Source organism: Glandiceps talaboti, chromosome 20 (assembly GCF_964340395.1).
Source record: "Glandiceps talaboti chromosome 20, keGlaTala1.1, whole genome shotgun sequence".
Taxonomy (NCBI): Eukaryota; Metazoa; Hemichordata; class Enteropneusta; family Spengelidae; genus Glandiceps; species Glandiceps talaboti.
The window spans coordinates 5,657,015-5,683,091 of NC_135568.1; the positions used below are offsets into that span (position 1 = coordinate 5,657,015).

Sequence of the window (26,077 nt, forward strand, 5' to 3'; positions counted from 1 at the left end):
TGACCTGCAGCATAATCTCGACTTTACAAACTGTGTGGTGACACAGCATACCAAAATGAGCAGCGTTTTACCCTACCGTTACCCAGAGACTCGTCCATGAAAGACTTTCCGTCGAATCTGCTTCCATAGTGAACTGGGTGCATTTTGACACCGGGCAAAAATGTCGGTAAGTGAACCGCACGACTTTTGCTTCACTGAGGTTGCAACAAGTTCGAGATAATACAATGTAGCCCATGTACTTATGGACTTTGGCGACAACTCTCGTACATTAGTGTTGAGCTTTAGTATTTGAGCCATGGATGTATTACTAATACATTCATGTTTGAGGTAGCATGTATTTGCTGTGTAATTTATGATGCTTGCTCCCGCCTTCGCAGTATTACCATTAGCATTACTCCTGTTGAAACTTGAACTACATTCTCAGGGCCAAATAGTTGAAATACAAATCCTTGTATCCTTACTTCTCACTGGTTGAAAAGTAATTTATGATATTGGTAACGCAATCCCATTGTTTAAATTTCCGTTCTTGCATGATTCAACGAGATAGTCATGCGGAACACTATTTTCCACCTATTCATGTATTCGTACAGATTCACCAAACTGTGCACGCCTAAAAAAACACAACAGTAAACAGTAACATACCACATACAGTAGTGTTAACTTGTCAACATACAGTAAATAGAGTACAAACAAACGTGTTATTTATACTGCACGGCTTTTGTATCTTTTAAAGCTCAAAAGTGTGAACACATTTTGACACATGTTGTTGTATATTATGAATAATTCATATATACAGACAGACAACAATAAGATGCATTATTTTTAGCTGCAATACATTCAAACATAGACCCTCCTCCAGGGTGGAGGGTCTGTGATTCAAATCATAGTGATACAATATATATAATATATATCAGTCACTTTGCAATGTTGAGGTTATGTTGTTTTGATTTTACTTTCATGTACATCTATATGTCTGGGCTTGAAATTAACAGTAGTCCCATGCCCACAGACTACCAATTCTTGTCATGGGACTACCATAATTTACAGCTGGTAGCACACTCAGGCTAAATGTACCATTGATTACAAATGTATGTGATGAAGATGGAAGATTCATGGACATGAAAGTATTTTAATAACACATATTTCCAAGAGAGGAAATTTGTTTACAGTTCAGGAATCTGGGACTACAGGTCACAATCCTTGGGCTACCAATTTCTGAAATTGATAGCCCACTAGGACTACCAAAGAAAAAAGTTTACTTCTAGCCCTGCATGTGTTGATCTTTTGATACACATTTTGATCTTTAATATTATCGTTACTATTAGTAGCTATACCTGTAACATTTCCATTTCATCAGTAAAAAAATGTGCTCTTGCGTGCTAGAATGAGTTGATATATTACTTGCAGCATTGAATTTGATAATGAAATGAATGAAACAAACTGAGTATATGTAGCTAATCCTAACAAACTTACAGAGAGACCAATATATTAATTTAAATGTTTGTTAGTCAGAACTTTTGCTGGCTATTTTGTGCAACTACTAATCTTCCCATCTAAGGTAGTGTAGATGCTATCAGTGGCTTTGATTCTCAAGATCCAGAGATGATTTGATGCCACGGATAGCATCTCGACAACATCTAAGGTTACTAAATTTTAAATAAATGTTCCAAAAATTACAGATCAATATATTGGTCTAATTGGAATTATGCACCAGAATGTCCAGATGCTGTAAGATATCATAATTGATACAATTTAAAGATGTTTTTAAGAAAACTCATTTTGAAATTTTAAATTGATATTGTTAGACAAGAAATTTCTGCACAGCTTTGTTATAATGATTGAAAATCACTTGTTGCCTTCTGATCAACATCAGTGATATGTAAGTAATAATATGAAATATGTAAAACATTCCATAGTTATCATACCACAAGGATACATATGATGAATATTAGTCCTACTTCAAGATGGAGTAACTTAGTAACTTAAGCCTGGACTTGATTCAGCCATTCAATGTCCTTCTCCTTAGGGACATCGTCAGAATCAAGTGCTATACTTTGTCTACATACAAGCAGGACTAAATAAATACATAATATACAATCTGATTAACATCCGATGTGGTCAATTATTTACCTCTCTTTCCATCATGTGCTTTGTTTTGTTCCGGATGAGCACCTGGTACAAACAAACATCACAACATGATGGAAATAGACATCTAGCTGTTTTCAACACATCATATTTTAATCAGATTGTATAATATATTGATGCAGTATTCTTAAAAGCAAGAATACATAATGGTTTTGAATGCAGTACATTTAGAAAATTTCAAGGCAGGAATGTAGAACAGTAGACCGACTGTACAATATATAGACACTTATATTCAACTAGGGAGTTAGGATTAGCATAGGTTAGATATCGGAATATAATTTAATATGGATGGACTCCCTAGCACAAACCTAATTTGTATTACCTTAACTCTTCAGTGGGTTGACAGTTTTCTACGTGTGTCCTCAAATTTCAATATTTTTCAAAATTGACTATGACCGGTCAATATTAGCAGTCTAAATACCTTTGTCAAAATAAAACTTTTAGAACTAATGTTGAACCAGTCAACAGAGTTGATGACTATCCAAATGAAATGTTTTCCCGTAAAAGTGATAATTTCAAGATGATACCATATCTATTGCTCATTAGATTTGCATTAGTATCATCAAATTCTAAAAATAAACCCTGAATGTTAGACCTATACATTAAGGCACTCATTAAATTTACTCATAGCATGACTGTTATTTTGTTGCTATGGTTACATAATGATCAATAGCAAAATTACATAGTAAAAGGTTAAAAGGACATAGTTCAACACTTTAAATGTTTTCTTGTCATTTTTCATGTATTTTTAAAATTGGTAATTGTTTTACTCACTAACTATTATAATAGTTATAGATAATGAGTTTTTGATAACGGTGGTACTCAACTCCTTGTAATTTCTGACCTCATGCTGAACAAGATGACATGAGCACCAATCACTATTGTAATTTATCATGTGTTCCCCCTAGACAGTAGTCTGGATACCAACTGTCGTTTCTAACCACAGTTGGTGAAGTGAAGGTATACATTCTAATGATACTGTATAGGAACTAGACTACTTAGACAGAGGCACTATGGTCTCTTGCCATTTCTAGGACATTACTCTCTCTAAATAATGTAACAGGGACATTGGGCCCTTTTATAATTTCTATGTTATCTCTGAACAAGGCAACAAGACTCTGCACCCCAAGTAATTGTTTTGTTCTCTGTGAACAATAAACAGGGCTGTGAGCCCTCTTGTAATTTCTGTGTTCTCTCTGAACAGTGTAATGAAGTTCTCTGTGAACAATAAACGGGTTGTGAGCCCTCTTATAATTTCTGTGTTCTCTCTGAACAATGTAATGAAGTTCATAGAATTTCTTTACCTTGTAATTTCTATACTCTCAAAGAACAGTGTAGCATGGACAGAGTGCTCATGTGTTCTCTCTGAACAAGGTAACAAGGGCTTAGGCATGAAGTTCTGTAATTTTTGTGTTCTCAAAGAACAGTAAAAGTATATACTAAAACAGGGACAGAGTTCTCTCTCATCTCATGATGGGGCAGTGTATGGTATTTTCTATGTTTACACGCTTTGTTGAAATATTAATATTGACGGTATCTATATTCAATAAATTTTTGAAGTACCTAAAATGTATAATATTTGCATTACAAAATATACATTGACAAAAAAACCCACACAATATGACTGTGACAATACATGTACATCAGTCCTCAATTTTGCCAAAATAATCTATATACCATTGTGCCGTAAATCTTAAAAGTTTTCATCAAAACAAATTTTCCTTTATTTCTCAAGTAAAGAAAAATGCCACAACATGCTAAGCTGATAAGATAAATTATGACATAACTGATTATCCTATCAGCAATGGAATGTTCTGATTTCCGCTGCTATCAAAATTAAGAAATATGTCAACAATGTGATTAATTTGTATTTAGTTTCCTCGTTTGTCTACCATTATTGATAGCTGTGGCTCAGGTAGAATTATAATATTACAAAAATGAATAATGAAATAGGACTAGGCCAAGAAAAAAATATTATTTGTCTCTGATTACATGTACATTTGTATATCTCACCTACCTTGTAAGTTTTTCCCACTACAACCATAGAATTAGAAGTCTAGTCTATGCACTAACCATTAACCTAGGAGTGAACTGTTGGCTTGTAAGTACAAGCAAAGTAGATAAAATCAGTATATTTTTCAATGACAACTATTTACAGCAAAATTTTAGTATCAATAAATCTAAGGCTAGTATAACTCTGAAGTAGTCAAAGATCAAAAGTTATTTATATCTGTATTGATTAGTCTCTAAAAGGTACTGGTAATACAAAAAGAACTACATAGGTAATAAATTGGAAGTGTTTTCTGAACTATGTGTGTAGTATATTAAAACGCAGATTGACTTTGATCAGAAGCACCTGTTGATCAGTAAGTTTTCTATAACGGCTATTTTGTAACAAAGATTTGTTTCTTTTGGTAAAATGATAATGTTTTAAACATGTTTAGTGATAATTTTTGAAAAAGAAATTAAAGAAATTTATCCCAGTGGGTTATTCTGGTACAGTTCTTAAAAGGAATATAGAATCATTGTGTGGTCCAGAGTCGACATTGCTAAATTATGTAACACTAACAGGGAACTACTCAGTCATGTTTCATATACCCCTATGATTAGTACACAATACACACACACACACGCACGCATGCACGCACGCATACACACACACACACACACACACACACACACACACACACACACACACACACACACACGCAAGCACGCATACACACACACACACACTCACTTGCACACACACATGCAAGCACGCATACACACACACACACATACACAAGCACGTGCGCACACACACACATGCATGCACACATTCATTTTGACATGGACACATTGTACTTGCAGACACACAATAAATGTACAGACACATAATGTATGCACATAGATACACACACAGACATAAACACATACTACAAAACATATATATACATCTCGACAAACTACTACCCCCATATTGATATAATCTATGATGAAAACACAAGTTAACCTCACTTTTACAACTCTGTTCCACTTCCAGTCTAAAAAAGAACAAAGAAAGATATCAAAACGGGAAGCTAGTAGGAACATTCCCAGTTTTGAAGTCGCTGCAGGTGGAGAAGGAAATATCGGATCTAATACATCTCTCAGAAGAGAAGCTTCTCCTGCAACACAGATCCATGCTGCTGCCGTCAATGGTGATAAAAGTGCCCTTCAGAAAGTCATAGCAGGTAATCACATTATCCAATGTTTATTATTGCCTAGAATCCATCCAGTTATGAAAGGTGTTTGCCATGATATAAAGACACTATGAAGCCCAGACTATGAAGACACTTTATTCCATCAAAATGTTCATGTATCAAAGTGAAGCAGCTGCTAGCTTGTACCTCCATAGTCATCGTCACAAACCATGACCGTTTTATGGCACCGTTCTTAATTAGCCGATCCCTATTTCCAAGTGTAGTGGAAGAAATAATAACTCTGGTTTGCGAGAATGCTCCATAGTAGGCTTGACGGTTGACCATTCTTGCCAAATAAATAAGAAAAAGAACACTTTTTCATGCTAATGTCTTTTTGTGCATTTTATATAAAGTGCAATTCACCCAAATTACACAAATAAAAGTTACTGAAACTTAAAAAGTATACCAATCCTTATTTTTCAGCAAATCCTAAACTAATAGATGGACAAGATCAGTTTGGTAGAACACCTCTAATGTTTGCAGTGTTAGCTGACAGACTGGAGTGTGCTGAGATTTTACTCAAAGCTGGAGCTAGAGTGGATGCCAAGGATAGTGGCGGAAGAACTAGTCTACACTGGGCTGCCCATAAGGTGAGACAAACACACACAATACCTGGAATATTTCAGTTTCAGTAAGGCAAGGGTTAACAATAAATGAACTAACCTGGCCATAGAAGGCATTATTTTTAACATAATTTTGGTCTGATTTAAAAAATATAGTGTTGCCATGGTTATGAAAAGCAATGAAATAATAGGACTGCCCTAATAAAAATCACTCTTGTAAGATTTAATAATCATGGAACTAACTTTATTTCAACAGAAGCATTCACCTTTGTACCAGCTATACAGTACAGAAAAAATCTCGCTTGTAGTAAAGACAGTCCAAACCTTGTACAAATGAATAACCAGCTACATAAAAATAACAAACACTTTGAATTCCACCTTTTGACCACAGCATAGATTACAGACTAGTAACACACTGTGTATAGATCAATGTATTTTAATGACTGTATTCAATTTTTTACAGGGTCATTTCAAGTGTCTGAAGTTACTGATATCAAAGGGCGCTAATACTAAACAGAAAGACAATGAGGGACAGACATCATTACATCTATCAACACGACATAAAAATACTAAATGTTTAGCTCTGTTGATGAAACAATTGGATTTAGGAGAAGTCGATGAACAGGATACCTCCAAGGTAAATTAAAAACACTTATTGTACCTCCTGATGTAGTCTACATTCTTGGCACTCAAAGAAGTAAAACTTACACAGTAGTGCAGTGAGAAAAGACACTAAATAAATTGGTTTAAGGGTGGTAGCAGATATTGGGAATCCTGATAAATTTGTGTGGTTCATGTACTTACAAATATAGAAACCCAAATAGCTGTTGTCATTGATGGTGCTGTGTACAGTTACAGCTACAAGGGCTTACTAGCATAATGTTGTAAGGAAAAAGTGATACAGTCCATTTCAATTTACCGTTCACCCGCTGTGTTTGATACAACCACACAGAAACCACTAACAATGCATATTATACACTAAGATTATCTTAGATAGCAAGACCACAATTTCTTGCTACATTTTGTATATTATGAAATAAATGAACTGCAACTAGATGTAGAGATGTTGGTGCATGTTTCAATTCTGCATGGTGGCATACTAGTTCTTTTCATTTAGACAAAATGTTGCAAGAAACTGTATTCATTCAATCTTGCTATCTTAAAGTGTAGCATGTGCAGTTTCTTATTCAGTTATTGGTTTCAGAGTGGCTTGGTTTGTTGAGAAAACTGTTATCAGTCCAACTGCGAGTGCATGACACAAAGAAATTTCAAGGCTGGGACTTGACATGAGTATAACATAATGATATAGTTCAAGGAGACAAGTCCAAGATTTACTAAAAAATGGGCATTTATTAAAAGTACGAGACGTTTCAGTCTTACACAGACAGCCTTTTTCAAGGGATGGAACAGTAAAAAGAAAAATAGCCAAATTAAAAATCGAATCTGTGGTACGAAATCATAGTGAAATGTAAACAGCAGATCTAAAGTATGGATGAAAAGTGCTGGTATAGCAGTGAAATAACATAGAGTCATTTCTGAGTGGTTGTATAAAACAGAATCGGTGAATTGGTAACTGGAAAAAGGCTGTAAAATGGAGCATTTTTCTACCTTCTATATACAAACTTTATGAAAAGACTGATTGTCTCTATTGAACAAGCCTCATTGGTATGGATATGAGTGTACAGTTAGATATACCTACTTGTGATCAGTTATCTAATCAAGTGAGTTCTATGATGTAAATGTCTAAATGTTGTGATTTTGTTTTGTGTTGACAGAGGACGGCACTACATTGGAGTTCTTCATATGGTAATGAAGAAGCTGTCAGGATGTTGATAAAACAGGTAAGGCTTAAAAAAAATAATTGTTTGGTTCTGGTTACCCGACCCACCTAGTTTTTCACTGCTGTCCCTAAACTTTTTTTATGTATTCAACAAAAAATAAAAAAAATTGCAAAAATTGTGACGTCTCCTGAGAAATAGTGGATGCGGAAACTAACATCAACTTAAAAAGAAAATATGAAACTGTTCTTCCAATCTGTAATGGCTGTACATCTGATAAGAAGAGATCAATAACATATGGAAAACAACGGAAAACATAACTAAAACATAACAACCTGAACTAGACACGGACAAATGAAAAAAAAATCTCCCCCAAAAATAAGTGAAAATCTACCTACCCCACCTATTCTAAGATTGAGCGTAATCGGAGTTACACAATTTTTCTTTTTATGCCGAAGAGAGAATATATTGTATCATCACACATCAAGAGTTTTGTGCTAGCAGATTTGAGTTTTCCTGAATAAGTGACATTCTGGTAACTTTTAATTCCGAGGCACATACTATGTTAAATGCAGACAATGTGTCAAGCATTCATGTAGAGGAGTAAACTAGAATTTTATCTGACATTATGAAAACACAGTTTGTTTGAACCAAACAATTTCTATGCAGCTACTTCAAGTACTTGACACAAATACATGAGGTTCATATTTGCCATGAAGAAAGTCTTCAGTGAAAGCTATGTAGTGGTTATGCCAAGTCTACAATGTTCACAAGCTGGGCTACTTTTCTATTCACACATGTGTTTTCCTACCTTGAATATGTTCATGTAAATGATTCCAAGTATCTAATTTACATGAGATTTTCAGCAAAACTCAGACCTATTTGTGACTTTGACATGTGTTTATCCACCAGGACTCCAACATTGGTATACCAGACACTGAAGGCAAGACACCATTACATTGGGCTGCCACTGCTGGTAAAGATAGCTGTGCTGTTAATACTGTCAGATTACTGTTGGTAAGAACATACTATTAATTCTACCAGTATTATTATTGTCTTGTAACTTTTTGTCACGGCATTCTAACCTAAGAAATGCAGCTAAGATAAAATCAGCTTCACTTTAGTTCTACTTTGAATTTCTCTTGATCACTGAATGGCAAATTTTCAAATGCACTATGTATACCTTTTTATTTTTCAAAATGTCCATTTGAATTCCTGGGCACAGCCATATGATAAAGATGGTATCAATCTGTCATACAGCAAGTGGAAACAAATGACCCCAGAAGAGTATTCAGAACATATTTCAGCAATCATGATTTTTAAGTGAAATTTTTGTAGACGTCACCCAGTGTTGCCCTTCCAAAATGCTTGGTGATCATATGTTTATTTACTATGTACATGTATATTTTGTGACTGACAGGAAGCAGCCCCTAGTGTTATCAACTGGCAAGATTATGAAGGAAGAACAGCTTTACATTTGGCAGTAGCAGATGGAAATGAACCCATTGTAGATGCCTTGGTAAGTTGATAACTTTATGAACCCACAGTAGATGCTTTGGTAAGTTGATAACTTTATGAACCCACAGTAGATGCTTTGGTAAGTTGATAACTTTATGAACCCACAGTAGATGCTTTGGTAAGTTGATAACTTTATGAACCCACAGTAGATGCTTTGGTAAGTTGATAACTTTATGAACCCACAGTAGATGCTTTGGTAAGTTGATAACTTTATGAACCCACAGTAGATGCTTTGGTAAGTTGATAACTTTATGAACCCACAGTAGATGCTTTAGTAAGTTGATAACTTTATGAATCCACAGTAGATGCTTTAGTAAGTTGATAACTTTATGAATCCACAGTAGATGCTTTGGTAAGTTGATAACTTTATGAATCAACAGTAGATGCTTTGATAAGTTGATAACTTTTTATGAACCCAGAGTAGATGCTTTGGTAAGTTGATAACTTTAGAATTGTCCTCTGATTGTGACCTGGTGTGTGTGTGTATATATATATATATATATATATATATATTGTGTTTATTTCATTTGTATGTGTTTGCTGCCCAAAGTTGAATATGAATCTGCACTTAATTCAGCTGAGGTCACAAAGCTAGATTTAATGTCAGAATATAAGTCTGAACATGAGTTAAGTCGACAGATATCATCATGATGTTTATTTTGTTTACAGTTATTAGATGTGAATGTGAATGTGAAACTAGTTCAACCGAAGAGGTACACTATTATTTTTACTCATATATGAGGATCAACTTGTGAATGTAAATCTGAATCTAGTTATAGAAATGATACACCTGTAGCACAGAATGAAGATATCCCTGTAATAATGTTGTGTGTTTCTCTCTTTTTCATCCCCAGACATGTATTGATAAATGCAATGTGACTGCTCTGGATAACATGTTTCGTACTCCACTACACTGGGCAGCAGTACTGGGTCATACTAAGATAGTGGAATTATTACTAAGCCGTAAGGCTGACTATGCTAGTACTGATTCTAATGGTGCAACCCCTATGCACTATGCTGCTCAAAATAATTACTATGTAAGTACGCATATGATACATCATTGGGCACTTTTGAAAATGTCAAGCAGGGAACAAGCTGCCCCTATTACCATGTTATGGTAGAGTAAGGCTATCCAAAGTTGCATGTCCTCATGACACAAGGGAAGCTCAGGGACCAACCTGACTTAACCTCAAGTGGGAGCAACATGCAATTAGCCATTTGTATGAATTATGGTAGAGTGGTGCTCTTTTCCAGAGCTCTGACTATATTTCAGGACAAAAAGATTTTCCCAATTCAAAAATGTCTTTAAAAATACTTTATTGTTAATTGTACATTTAATGCCTGTAAGACTTGTGTTCCTCATGGTATCCCAAATATGTTTGGTTTTCATGACCCAAAACTATCATTGTATCTAAACTCAAGGCTTCCATGTGAGGTAATTCTTGGTACCTGCAATAGCATTTCACCTCATGCTAGGAAGTCCAAATAGAACAAGAAGATCTCATGCACGCCTATAGTAATGCATGTGAAGCACATGGAGTGGAAGTTATGGTGGTGACCAAAAAACTGAATGCATTGTTTTTATACCTAGGCAATAATATTTTATTTCGGGTACCAAGAATTGAAAAACTGTGGGCAGATACAATGCATATTTACTTTGCTTAATTCCTTATCCAGAAAACAGTTGATGCCTTCCTCTCAAGAGAAAATGTAACAGATGAACCTGACTTAGAAGGTAGAACAGCTTTGATGTGGGCATCTGGTAAAGGTGCTGATGAAGTCATCAAAACTATACTGAAACGATCTCCTGATATCAATGTTACAGATAAGACTGGTGGTACAGGTGAGACACTAGTGTTCATATTATCTAAAGAAAAAACTAAATGATATTAGGATATGTATGTGGAGGGTGCACTTACATAATTTATGCAAGTCAAAATGAAATGAGCTACCATGGTGAAGTTTTTTGATTTTTTGGAGAACTCAATAGGGAACTTGCAATCCAGACTGAGCATGCTCAGACGCTAAGGACTATGGGATTATCTGTGGTTATCGTAATACCTAATCTGGAGCTACTGATAAAATTAACCTCCCACAATTGTAAGAGTAACTATGAATTGATTATTTGTGGTTACAAACAATGTATCAACATTGTTTACAATACTAATTGATTAGTATTTATTATAACATTTCCCATGATGCAACATTCAACATGGCGGGTTTGCAAGTTCCATATTTTAATCTGTGGATGGGATCTGATGTTTTGTTTCAATTTGCGCAATAGGAAAATGATGTAATTAGTCTAGCGCTACATTGGTGTTGATACACTGTACTATTTTTATGTTCCACAGCCCTGCATGCTGCAGCATTATCAGGACATGCCAAGTCAGTTGAAATTCTGATGGAGGTAAGAACAGCACCTTTCCTCTGTAATATTATCGTAAATTGACTTTGTTTCTACAGCTACAAACTTTGACATTAGAAGTGTTATCTAGTTGTATTCTTCTAACCATCAAAATCAGATCAATCAGGGAACTCAGATCTATGTAGATTATGCTATTAATATGGACATATTGGACTGGAAAGCAGTGTCAAAGTCAGTAAGTCTCTGTCGACTGAGTGAAAGGTTATATCCTGTATTAAAAACAGAAAAATTGTGGTGCAGCCAATGGTTGCAGTAAATGGGACACCTAGTACCCAATGTAAGAGTACTTAGTGATTATATATGAAAATTTATGCAAGACTATTGTGATATTCAAATTATATGATAATGAAGTGTTTACTAAAATGCAAGATTTTCTGTGGCCCCAGGTCTTGCACTCAGTCTAATACAGGATGTTTGGAAGTCATGTACTTGAATATTAGACTTGGTTAAAATGTTGATTCTGTTTTCATCTTTAGCATGGTGCACAGGTAAATGCTGAAGACATGGTGAAACATACACCACTGTTCAGGGCATGTGAAATGGGACACCTCGAAGTTGTGAAGACACTAATGGAAGGTACGGATATACAACAAGAAATGTTTCAAAGTAGATTCTAAGATGGTGCCAGTGCTAACAATGCTATGATGCTAGAAGACCTTTTCTAATGCCATTGAAGGCATACACTTACATTAACATTATACTTGAGTAGACTAATCAAAGTTTTATGTATCTTTTGCAAACCACTCATGTAAAAAAGCTGATAAACTTGAAGTTTGTGCTACTTATGTTGGCATATGACCCTTTTGAAGTTTTTCAGTATCAGGAAAATACAGAAGTATGTATTAAGGTATGTACAACGTAAATTCTAACCTGCAGTGTCTTTTGACTTCCAGGGGGTGCAAAGGTCAATATAGTAGATCAGGATGGAAGATCACCTTTACACTGGTAGGTACTTAGATTGTAGTTTTGGTAGATTTAGTAAAATGGACGTGTTCATGTGTTTTCATTTTTACACATGTCGTCAAGTTTGTTGGTGTGCAATTAACTTGATGAAATAAATGACAAGATAATAGCATAGTGGTGTAAAGTGAGACCGCCTTCCATAAACATACTTGATATAGCAATTGTGTCAATCGAGTCGACAAGAAATTTGAATGTGATTGCATGTCAGTTACATACTGTAACTAATCACAGTTAAATACATATTATCATGTTTATTTATTAGGGCTGCATTGGGTGGCCATGCAGTGATCTGTGAGACATTGATGAAGCATGGTATAGGAGTAGATGTACGTGATCATATCGGTAGAACACCTCTACAGTGTGCTGCTTATGGTGGTTATATCAATTGTATGTCATTACTCATGGAGAATGGAGCAGATCCAAATCTACAGGATCATGAGGTAATAAAATGGAAATTTTGTGGTTTTTTGGAGGTGAAGAAATTTCGTGTAAGAATTTATCTTGTTTTGTATCCAGTGTGTGTCTAATTATTGTCACTAAGAAATTTATGTTTTGATAGATTCTAACAATATGCTGGAACTGAAAATGGAATTATAATACAAGTGTGTACTGTACTCATCCAATGATAACCACCTGGGATTGGGGAGGGGGTGGGGTGGCAACAAAAAAGGAAACAAACCCAGGTGATGGGTTTATACATGAGCATGAAGTTATACATGGATGAGGTAATGCACTGGTAGTAGTTATCTTTGTATCCGACCTTTGAGTGTTTTCTTCTAATTGTATGTTGAAAATGCTCTGAAATGTTATCTTTACAAACGCACTATTAGTCCTCAACAGGGGCACAAGCTGAGTTTATATGTGTTTAGGTGTAATTTTTACTGCATATGTAAAAGGCCGGTACTCGCATTATTGTACCCACTGAAGTACCGGTACACTTAATTAAACACCACAAATCCCTTAGGTCGTGAGTATTTTCCATCTGAATGAAGAAAAATGTTAGAGAATAACATACTTGTATCAGTGCCAGTAATATCAAAGAAAAATTGGGGAAAGTGATTGCAATTTTGAATGTTTCGACTCGTATTTCGAACACAGCAGAACCAGTGATGTAGACACACTTTGTTGTGACATAGACATGCATTGTCATTGGATGTGTGTTGCCATGGTGTAGAATGACCAGGGTATAAATTCCATATTTTTCTGTTCAACTTGGCTTATGTGTGGTATAATCCTTGTTATTTTAACCACTACAGGGTATGACAGCATTACATTGGGCCTGTAGTTCTGGATGCCTGGATGCTATCAAGTTACTGTTTGAATACAAAGCCTTTCCTAACCATATGGAATTTAATGAAGATAGATTTACACCATTAGACTACGCCTTACTTAATGATCACCATGATGTAGCTCAGTATATGATAGAACAAGGGGCACTATCAATCACTGGAATACAGGATATTGCGGCTTCTAAAATCCAGGTAATGTGATGTGTTATGATATGATGTCATGTCATAAAGTGTGATATAGGAATGTTATGTAACATAGTGTAACATGTCGTGGTGTTGTGATGTGATGAAGTAACACATAGCCCAGTTTTAGTGTGACATATTGCAGTATTAGGTGAGGTGTGTGTGTTTGATGAGGTGATGTGAGTTAGGTTGAGGTGAGGTTGATGAGAAGTGCAGTGCAGTGAGTCGAGGTGATGGTAAGTGAGTTGGGGTGAGGTGATGTTTGAGCTGGGGTGTAGTGCGATGAGTTGAGATGATGTTAAGTGGTTTGGGGTGAGGTCAATTGAAATGAGGTTAGGTGAGGTGAGATGAGGTGAATTGAGCGGGTATGACAAATTTTAAATATGTTCATTTCTACCTTTATAGGCTCAATACAGAGGATACAGGGTAAGGAAGACATTCCTTGAAAGAAAGATGTTATTAATGAAACATGAACAACTCAGGAAAGATGCAGCAAAGTAAGTTATTGACTTTGTCTCCCTGAGAATTATTGTGAATGCTCTTCTTTGTCTTCATCCATAATTTGATTTTGAAATGCTGTGATAATCTAAGTATACTCAAAGTTATACTCTCAGAGTTTTCATGAGTTTGATGAAAAGTACTTTATTGTGTTAGTATTAAAATCAAATTCCTTCAAGTTCTCCTGGTGTTTTGACCACGGATCATCTCCAAAGTTATCATTACATGTATGTAAACTGTGTATACTAGATTTGCCATATACTATAGATGCCACGCATACTGCCATCTAGTGGTGAACAATAGTAATAATCGTCACTTTGTTTGAAGAAAGGCAAAAGTATTGGTGACACATAGACATGAAAAAAAGTGTCTCTGGTAGGAATGAATGAAAATTATTTTAATTATATCATATGTGACTTCTTTCAAATTATCTTTGTGAACTTTCAGTAAAATTGTTGTTTTATTTTTGTCTGTGTAGGAAAAGGGAAGAGTCCAAGAAAAGACAACAAGAGTACAGAAAACGAGAGGAGTTGAAACGACAGAGAGCAAAACATGGAGATAACGAGAGTTCAAGTGAATCAGAACAAGACACTGGAGAGTCAATGCAGAGAGAGAGTGTTGCTAGTGACACAGAGGGATCTATCACAGCAGTATCTGTTTCTAATAGGAGTGAGGAATACAGTGAAAGCTTTGAAAGGTACAATATTTATATGATTCAAATCAGTCATTCACTCAGTAAATAAATAAATAGAGAAATGAACCAGTCAGTTAAAGTGGCCATATGGATGAGAATTTGGTATTTATTTTGGATTTTTAATTTATAAATGATTTTTTATGGCTTCCTACTTGAAAAATCAATGTGAAACAACATAGGCAAAGTCCGTGTTTAAACTCAATACATTGCAAAAAGCTAAAAAATGTGTAAAAAAGTTTGTTATTGTACATACAATAACAAACATTTTGCACACTTATCAGTCTTATGCCATTTATTGAGTTATAAACAAGGACTTGGCATATGTTATTTCACGTTGATTTTTCAAGTAGGAAGCCATGATAAACTTGTTCTATAAATTGAAAATCCAAAATAAATACCAAATTCTAATCCATGTGGCTACTTTGAGCAGTTATACAGTTAATCAATCAATTGCTCCAATTAAGAGTGAATTAGTCAATACATCATTCAATCAGTAAGTCAAGCAATTAATCAATCAATCAATCAATCAATCAATCAATCAATCAATAGGTTGTATTTGAATTATACAGTGCATTGAGCATAGTCTTGTAGTTCAACTTAAGACTTTTACTTCTGCGGTGCGTATTTCAATTCTGTATAAAACTTGGTGAAATTTGAAAGATGTGTATTTGGTTTTACATGTGATACATTTTGTCTTGCAGGAGTTCACTGAAATCTGATGTGGATGAAGAGTTGGTAGACAGAGAACGTAGAAGTAAAGAGATGAGGCAGAAGAAAAAAATGGTTGATAGAGAAAGAATGAGAGTAGCCACTTGGAGAAATAGAAACAACGCTGCTGCTATCATACAGAGAGCTTGGAAAACGTAAGTTGTATGACGTAGGGTAAATATTGGTTTTAGTGGATCACAAACTTCTTGGCCATAGTATTATGTGACCATTGCGGTGTGAAGCTCCTAACAATGTTATTTCCCAGAATGCCTCAGTTTATTTTCCAGAATGCCTAACCAATAAGCATTGTGTGGCTATTGCATTAAGAGGTGTGAAGCTCCTAACTTTGATTATTTCCCATCATGCCCTATTGTTTATTTCCCATCATGCCTCATCCCAGTGTACAGCAGGCCTCTTCAAAACTGGAGATATAGGGTTGGAGAAAATGACTTTTTACAGTTCCCATAGCATGAAGAAATGCAACTAACACAAAATGAGCTTCACCTTTGTTTCATTTTAATGTATCAAAGTGTTTATTAATCTAAATGTTTGAAATGTGTGAGTAAACAATTTCACATTTCTTGTATGTGTAATGTCATCATCTCCTTGTTTTTTTCACCATTGTTATTAATACACCATAGATGTTTTTTTTTTATTTTTCCCAACCATATTAACTCACCACAGGTTTTGTTGTGTTATTTCCCTGTTGCACTGTGTTTTTGTATCGCAAGAAAAAACATGCATGTGATTGTGTCGATAATATCTAGCCTCGTTCCCATCTCCAGCCATAGACATGTACATTTCATCATGAATATGCTTGATTGTCCCCTCATGAATATGCATGATCTCCCCATCATGAATATGTATGAGCTGTTCATTCATGTATATGAATATGCATGAGTTGTTCTACTATGAATATGCATGAGTTCTTTGTTCCTTATCTTGTCTTGTCTTTTTTAATATTCCTGTGATGTACTTGTATTGTAACTACTGTGCATGAACATAAATTATTTCTTTTAGCTGTCAAATGTGCTTTTCCAAAAGCTTCATAATAACTGTAATATTCCCATAACTTGGAAAGATGTAGACTATCACATAGTCGTTGCTGGTGCACTGATTACATATACTACATAACTAGTCTCAGTTATCCAGACTCTCATAGTTGGGGGACTACACGTGCCTAGTGAGAGTCTGGGCAGGTGTAGCTCCCAACAACGGGAGTCTGGGTAACCAAGACTAGCTGTGTAATTTGAAAGTGTAGAGCACCACCAATGATTATTTTACGGTCTGCAAAAGATAGTGTGTGCTGTGGAATACTTTATTAGTGCTGGATTGAATTTTTGAAAAAATGGTAAAAATGTCATGTTGGCACTAATTTAACTTCACACACACATCTTTCTGTTTGTTGATGTGTAATTAGTGTGTCAAAAGAAATCATTACTAAGGCAACAAGACACTAACAAAGTGAGATCACCTTCCATAAACATATTTGATGCTCTAACTTAAGTGTCATTCATGTCAGCAAGGAGTGTGATAGCGGTTGTTGTGTAATACTCTGAATATCTGCAAACTATAACATAGAGCTACTGCAACTTTAGCAATGCTGCTTGGACAGTTAGGTCACCAAAAGTCATGTATTGTTGAAAGCCTATCAGTATAAAACTGGAATGAAATTTGTCAGAAAATTTGCCATCCTGAAAAGAGCTGAAAATAAACTCCAAGCAGAAATAAAGTATTCCACAGTATAATCTGATAAGTGAAATCATCATTAGCAAGCTCCATTCTTAGGATCCTTTTCAATTCTCGTTACCCAAAATAGCATCTTATCACCTTGGCTCATTGTTATGAAAATGTTTAATGGTTTCTGATCCATGCACGACATATGCATTACTATAGATTGATCTTTTTTAATCTAATTTGATCTTCTAGTGCAGTGTTTTTGTTAAGGGCAGTAAGTAGGTAAAATCTACTTGGGTTCCCATGTCATTTTACTGGGTTCCCAAACAAATTTACCATAGACACTTTGGGAAACACTGCCACTTTTACCCCTTTCCCCATTTCGGATACCAGGGTTCCCCAACCTTAGCGAAAACACTGTCGTGTGACCAGTGTGCCCTCTAATGATAGCCAAATTTTGTTGTTGTAAGTCCATAAAAATGAGAAAAACTGGCCTTTTTTGTTAGTCTTCACATAGAAAGAGATGGAGGAACACCAAATTTTAGTGTGTCAGTAGAAATTGTGTGCGTCAGTGGCACGTCATATTGGCTTAGAGGGCAAACTCAACACATAGTAAGAGATAGGGAAACACCAAATTTTGGTGCGTCACTAGAACGTCAAATTAACTTAGAGGACACACTGCGTGTGACATAAAATGCTATTACAAGTTCCGGGAATTCTATTTAATTAGATACAGTGATACTACAAAATGTTTATCCTTGAGACCTTCCTCTATGAATATGAAAGTCATCCTTTGAATGGAGTCGTGCAGAAATGTTAAAATTAACTGTTAAATTTAAAATAGCTGAAGAATACTATACGAATATATAACACAGAGATAACTATTGAAAATATATATAAAATTGTGTAATGTTTAACAAAATAAATGAATGTAAAAAACTTTGACTATTTCATCTACTAATATATGGGTAAGAGCCCCAAAGATAATGCAATAATTAGAAGTCTGGTATCACACTTCTTGTTATTTCTGTGGGCCTTATGCATACAAGTAAACAGATTTGTATCTGGTGAAATGTTACAAGTTATATTCAACTTTGTAGTCTAGATTTGATAAATGTAATTATTTCAGTAATATTAATGCATGCTTTCTCGATAACTTAAATATGTGCCTCTTAATGTTCTGTCTAAACTATCAACGGTTTTCATCCCATTTCCAACTTCATTTCAACCCAATTTTGTGTATGTAGCAAACTCCAGCGCATGACCAAATGCGATTTTTGGACCAGAAGGCTTCTTTCGTACTAGTAAAAATCAGTGCCACATTTACCAATTACCAATATTGTGGACCAATCAGAAATGTTCTCTTATATTAGACTAACTACCATGTTGACCAATTACCTTATTGTGCAATCATAGACCAATCAGAACACTTTTTATATCAGAAAAAAAATTGGCACCATATTGGCAAAGTCATAGCTTCCGTATACAATGTATGGCTGTTGTTACTTGAAATTGACACTTACTATTATGAATTAATATATATGACAATAAGTTTTTAAATGCCACCAATGAGATTAGCCATGTGAGGGTGTGCTACATACACAAAAATCTTGCCAATGCCTTTATAGGTTGAAATAAAATTGGAAATAATTTTTTTAAAATCTTGATGGTGCGGGCTACTCTTATTTCTCTAACCTCCTTACCAACTGTATCTATCAGTTACTTGTTTCGACGGACTGGCATATCTAGGACTGCAGGTGAGGTGGCTAGGAATTATCGGCGTTTGAAAGGTGAGGAGGAATACAGGAGACAGATAGCAGCCTGCGTTATACAGCTTGCATGGCGAAAGTTTATTCATAGGAAGTTACTCAGATCACTGGGAAGACGGAGGAAAATACTGCATACTTGGAGTCCCACTGTGAGAGCAGAGAAACAGAGGACGCTGATGGAACAAATTTATAGTAAGTTTAAAGTGAAACGCTGCTTCAGGAAATAAGTGCATTTTTTAAAACTTTTGGTTTCATGGTTTGACATCACCTACATAAACCTGCGACCACTTTGAACTGCTGCGTAATTTGGAAATGTTTGCAGCTTCAATGATATGAAGGTAAAAAGCACTTAGACGTCAATAATCAGTGTGCCCTCTAATGATAGCCAAATTTTGTTGTTGTGAGTCAAAATGAGAAAAACTAGCATTTCTTGTGAGTCACCACATAGTAAGCGATAGGGGAACACCAAATTTTGGTGCGACACTAATAATTGTGTGTCAGTGGCATGTCAATTTGGCTTAGAGGGCACCATGAATATTTGTTGTTCACCTATTGTATATTCATTTCTACTGCCATGGGTGTACGCTGAAATTCATTTATAGTAATTCATTTATCAGTCAGAAAATAAACAATTGCAGCCATTAAAATCATCAAGTCCATGTGTAATGTTTGCATTAGTAGCCTGTTTTCACTGCACTGTGAAAGAATAGCAATGCTTATCAGTGTTCAATGTGATTGGGCAAAGGATCCTGCTTTGTGTGTTGCATCTCTGTTATTGTTAGTCTGAGTTGAAATATATCTATCATTGTGTCAAAAATGTAATGTCCCATGAGTGAAACACCAAGCCTACATCATTTTAGCTGTAATGTCCCATGAGTCCACATCTCAAGCAAGTATTGAAGTAATCCTTACACTGTGTATCTATTGGTTACTAGGTGAAGTAATCGTAGCGCCTGAATGGTATCCAGATCTACCAAGAGCTATCAGACCTGACTATATGAAGTATATGCCATCAGCTGCAGGTAACTATGACAACAAACATGACATGATAATCACACAAACACCATACTTTTGTAAGCCTGGTATTTGCTAAAGGGAAGGGAGGGAAAATATGAAAAGTGGGTAACATCTGTCAAGGTTCCCAAGCCATTTCTACAAGGTTCCCAAATGAAATTATGAGAGATTGTAATCCCCTTAAAAAGATATTAAAGTGTAATTATTAGTATTAGAAATTACATGAATTTCTAAATCATACCCCCCCCCCTCCCCATCACAAAAAATGACAAAATGAATAAATGAAAACAAGAATCCCCATTTCTACCACAATATTGACTCTACATAATTTTGTAATATTGTGTTGTAGCATGTCATACAGTGTTTCTGTGGGCCAGTACCATCCAATGCTATGACGTAACTATATAACTTACAAATTGTGTTGTAGCTATGTCATATAATTTTGCTGTGGACCAGTACCATCCAATGGTGGCTAGACAGGGTGCCAATAAAGCTGAGAGAGTGCCGTCATGGAGTCCAAGAATGAGATCTAGTGCCATGAATAGAGATGAATATGGATGGTCTCCAGAAGGAGATGACTTCTTTTATGGTAAGTTTCGTTATTTTCAGAGTAAACTTTGTGTCGTGTGCAGTATTCTCCACTAAAATCTTTGGGGTGGGCTCACAAACCCCAGCGACACCTTCTGGAGTTGCCTGTTTAAGACCAGGAAGGGAGAATTTAATTTTTCTATGGTGGCTGTTTTTATACTAGTTTTGCAAGATTTGCTAGTTGAATTGTTCATCATAGCAAGAGGTTGCTCAGAAATTAAAAGAGAGCTTCATACCCCATGTTTCCTAGTTCAGTGATATTGCATATAAAATAAAAAAATAATAAAAAGGTTGTATTATATAAGGTCCATGAGAAAGTTCTATGTTAGTTCCAATGTCTTTACTATGTTCTACAATTCAAACATTTATACAGTTCTCAGCTATGCTAACGCTGCCTACCTATCTTAAACACGATCTAAACCGTCCTAGGAACATATCCAGAAAATTAGTTGATAATGAAACCTATGAACTATCTGATAACTCTATATTGTATAAAGACACAGCGTTTAAGACTGCTTCAAAAATTATCAAAGATTAAACACATCCACTACATACAGAATGTGGCCATCGCCTCAGAGTACTACATGCACGTACACACAGGTTTAAGTTTAGTCTCGTGCCAAGTTCATTTCAACTCATTAATCACATGTAATTGCTGCTAAATGTAAATGTATAAATGTATTTATCTATAAGTATGTTGTAACCTTTATCCCTGTCAATGCAAAGGAAATTTCATGACGAATTGTGAATAAAGTAATTATTATTATTATTATTATTATTATTATTATTATTATTATATGACTAAAATATGATATCGTTATTTGAACTGTGGTGATAAAATTCCAAATGTTGTCTGTTTGTTTGTAGATGAAGATCTGAGGCAAATGCCACTAGTAAATGGAAGAGAGTCTACAGCTGATCATTTCTCATACAACCTCCATAGGTGATAGTAAATATATCAAAACTGAAACATTTTGTGTTCACTTCAACTGTCCTCTTTAAATATCTTGTACTGCATATTTTTATTCTGATAGCTGTCAGCCCCATTGTGCCAAAACGTTTTCAGTTTGCTAATTTTGATTAGCAGAATTTGCATACAAGTACTATATCCCCATGTCTCTTTAACCTGAATAATTTAGTTACCTTTTCCTTTCTCAACACATATCCCTACTGTATCCTTAAAGGCACATGCTTCATTGCTATGTTATCAGTGGAGCTATAAGGATTAGATAGGACCATTCTATAGTCTTACTGGGTTAAGGATTTATCCACCAAACTTTTAAATCTAACTCACATTGGGCCTATAAATAAAGGTTTTAGATGTGTATTGTCCCCATTAGGACACTTACATGTAAGAAACCTTATGAGCAGATGAGATGGTGATATGTACACAGTTCATTGCATTTCACAGGTTACATACACCCATTTACTGTCGTAAAAGACTTTCCATAGCTGTGAAGGAAATAAATCTGCCTGTAAAAAGTGTAACAGATTACTTTCATAGCTGTGAGAGAAATTACAGGCAAATTGCAGTTAGCTTGGTATTTCATAGACGTGACATTTCTTACACAGAATCAGATAATGTCAACTGTAAAGTACACATTCAATTATAGAGGGACTGCACGTGTCTGTATGTAATCATTTTCCCAACAACCTGTTTCTACTGCGCACTGTAAAAGAATAGCAATGTTTATACTTTTCAATGTGAGTATGGCAAAAAAAGGATTCTGCTGTGTTGTGTCTCTGTTAATGTTAGTCTAGAGTTGAAATGTGGCTATTTTTTATGCAAAAAAAATAAATCTTGTCACAGGAGTAAAACACCAAGGCAACCCAAATTGCACTGTAAGTCAGATTCACTATTCTATCACCAAGTGACACAAGCTAAGTTTACAAGCTTTTCACTAAAGTGCAAATACTTTCAAAAATTCATTTCAACTATTCTAGTATAATGTTAATGTCAATGCATACTTTCTATAACATTACACTTTGTGTTCTGGCATTCTTAGAACAGTTGATTGCATAGTAGGGCATCCCTGTACATTGTTTGATATGTATTTTAATAAATTACGTCATGGGATCATTTATAATTTATATCTTAATACCAGGTTTGAGTTCAGTCAATTGTAAGTGGTGATTAATTATACATCAGTAAGTAGAATACTGTGAGTACCTTTAGAAAAAATTACACCCTAAAAGAATATAAACTCAACTTGTGCCCCCTTAACAATAAACCTATTATACATTTGAAAGTTATTTCATTTCCATACACCTAGTATTAATAACCTGTCAAATAACCTTGAGCATATCAATTTAGTTATATAATATTACATATTTTTATTTGAACGTTTACTTAAACCCATTGTGAGAAACATGGATTCATCTTTTCAAAAATACAATGTGAAATTTTGATTTCATTTTACTATATTGAAATGGTATTGTTTCCTACCAAGGTTTCTGTACATTGTTAAACATGTTTCTTTTCACTGCCCTATTGTCTTTGTTGTCATTTATATTTTGGGACACATTAGTTAATGCTTATTGTTCTTTTAATCCATATTGTATCCATATATCACATGAGGTTGTAGCAGTTATATATGCATGGGTAAACCATGTGGATTTTTAAAATTAAAAATATTTAAAACTCGTACAGGCTCATCACATTCTATCTTCATATTTTGGGACACATTATTGCTGTCCTAATCCCAGGGGGATGGGGTGGGGTGTAGTATTTGACTTAGTAATAGATACAAGTGAACCTTGGCAGATCAAATGACAAGCTCAAGCAATAAACATTTTAAGTTTTAGAAAAAATTGAAATTCAGCAACTTTGAAACAACATTGCTGAAAAAAATTTCAGAAGAATTTGAAATTGGCAACCTGGAAACTATGTTGTTCAAAATATGGGGTGCAAAGTCGTATGTGGTTTAAAAGTTCTTAAGCAAGTTCAACACTTGAGACAGCTCTACTAAATAGTAGTTCTCTAACCTATTATAGTGTCATACTTGCCACATGTGCCATAGTATTGCCCATACTCATTCCTGGGCATAGCATGTTTCTCCACAGTAATTAGGATAGCATGAATTCCAGTCTTTCTCAGTGGTATACTATCAGGGTAAAAAATGAATTTTGATTACAAATGATACGTTTTTTTAACAATATGTATGCACTTACTATTGTAAGTAAATAGTGCAAAGTTTCACAGTATTGTTTTACAGTGAAATTAGTCAGAGAAAAGTTAGCGGAATATGAAAGTTTTAAGATCAGTTATGAAAATTAGGTTTTCATAAAAATCGTGAAAACAAGGGCAGAATCACATTAGGCCTAAAAAAACTGTTTGGTTCCAGTTACCTGACCCCCACATAGTTTTTTATGTCGACCGTAAACATTTTTTTTTACATATTCAAGAAAAAATCAGATAAAATCGCAAAAATTGTGAAGTCTCGCAAGAAATAGTGGATGTGGAAACTGACATCAAACGACAATACAAAACCGTTTTTTCCAATCTGTATTGGCTGTACATCTAATGAGAACAAACCAATAACACAGAGACCATTTGGAAAACAATGGAAAACATAACTACCTGAACTAGACACTTACATATGAAAAAAAATATATATAAAAAAGATGAAATAACAAATTTACCTACCCCACCTATTCTAAAATTTGGAACCACACAATTGTATTGTTAGGCCTTAATTAAGGACAAACAGTTATCCATTCCAATCACAAATAGGTCTAACAAAATGAAAAGTAAATATACCCTTTAATCCTTAGTTTTAAACAATACACCAACCCACCTGTCAAAAATAAATGGGGTTATTCCATTGTACTTGTAGTTTTAGGGGGGGGGGGTTGGGTTTAGAGTACTTGCCATTTTATGTGGAATTATCACTTTTCAAGTTGAAAACAGGATTCTATATTGGTACATTCATCATATGATGTACATTTATAAGTATTTCCAAATGTATATGATCCAGCAAATGTCTAGGCTGTCTTCATTTTAGACATTTTAGTTTTATCATTTATGAGAATTTTACTGTATGTAAATATGAATTTAGTATTGAGATTTTCTACTGGAAATACAACTTGTACTTGTAAATAAATATTTGAATACAATGGTTGTGATTCTTTGAGACTAATATTAAAATAAAAAATATTCTATGGAAATATGTATGTGTGTGTGTGTATGTATGTATGTATGTATGTATGTATGTATGTATGTGTGTGTGTGTGTATGTATGTATGTATGTATGTATGTGTGTGTGTGTATGTATGTATGTATGTATGTATGTATGTATGTATGTGAATGTATGTATGCATGCATATATATATATATATATATATATATATATATATATATATATATATATATATATATATATATATATATATATATATATATATATATATATATATATATATATGTATATACTTACATACATACATATATATGTATATCCAAAACTCAAGGAATTAAGTGACAAGTTGTTACAACTTCCTGTAATGACCTACTACTAATATTGCATTGAGCACTGTTTTCTTCATGAGTGAGATGCCTCTATCTATTACAAAAAAAAAAGTAGTTATATAAAGTAAATTTAAATATATAAGGAATGGATTCGTATTTCTACATCAGATTTTAATCAGATTGTATACTGGTGATGGTCTGTAAATGTATACGTCCTTTGGCGAACTTGCTCGTTCTAGGAATGACATTGTTGATCCCGACATGGGTGTTTCCTCAAACGCCTGCTCTAGGTCGAATGACTCGTAGTGAGGGAGACATGAGAAATGCTGAGCAACGACTGTTATTATATCCATTGTAACGGCATATTGAGAAGGCCCTTCATAATGTTGAATAGGTAATATAATCGGTATATCCGGTGAAAGAGGTACTGCATTGTGCAGTGTTTGAACTGTTGACATTCTAATTTTGTTATAGAGTAGGGCCTGTCTCTCAAAGAGGTGTGGTAAAAGGCAAGTTATTCTGTCGTCATTCATACTAATTTGCATATGAACACAACAGAACACTTCCCGCCCA

At 34.7% G+C, this 26,077-nt stretch overlaps 1 protein-coding gene across 1 annotated transcript; it reads left to right on the forward strand.

Annotated features, from left to right (window-relative positions):
- Positions 1-25,087, forward strand: LOC144450505 (uncharacterized). Its single transcript, XM_078141145.1, has 21 exons — positions 1-166; positions 5,171-5,360; positions 5,793-5,959; positions 6,396-6,569; positions 7,708-7,773; positions 8,623-8,727; positions 9,131-9,229; positions 10,083-10,265; positions 10,906-11,071; positions 11,580-11,635; positions 12,130-12,229; positions 12,547-12,598; positions 12,879-13,056; positions 13,873-14,097; positions 14,494-14,585; positions 15,065-15,283; positions 15,982-16,143; positions 19,385-19,626; positions 20,370-20,456; positions 20,876-21,037; positions 21,904-25,087. Exons 1-21 carry the CDS (start codon positions 161-163, stop codon positions 21,981-21,983), a joined length of 2,811 nt encoding a protein of 936 aa, XP_077997271.1. The 5' UTR covers positions 1-160; the 3' UTR covers positions 21,984-25,087.
- The last annotated feature ends 990 nt before the right edge of the window (positions 25,088-26,077 follow it).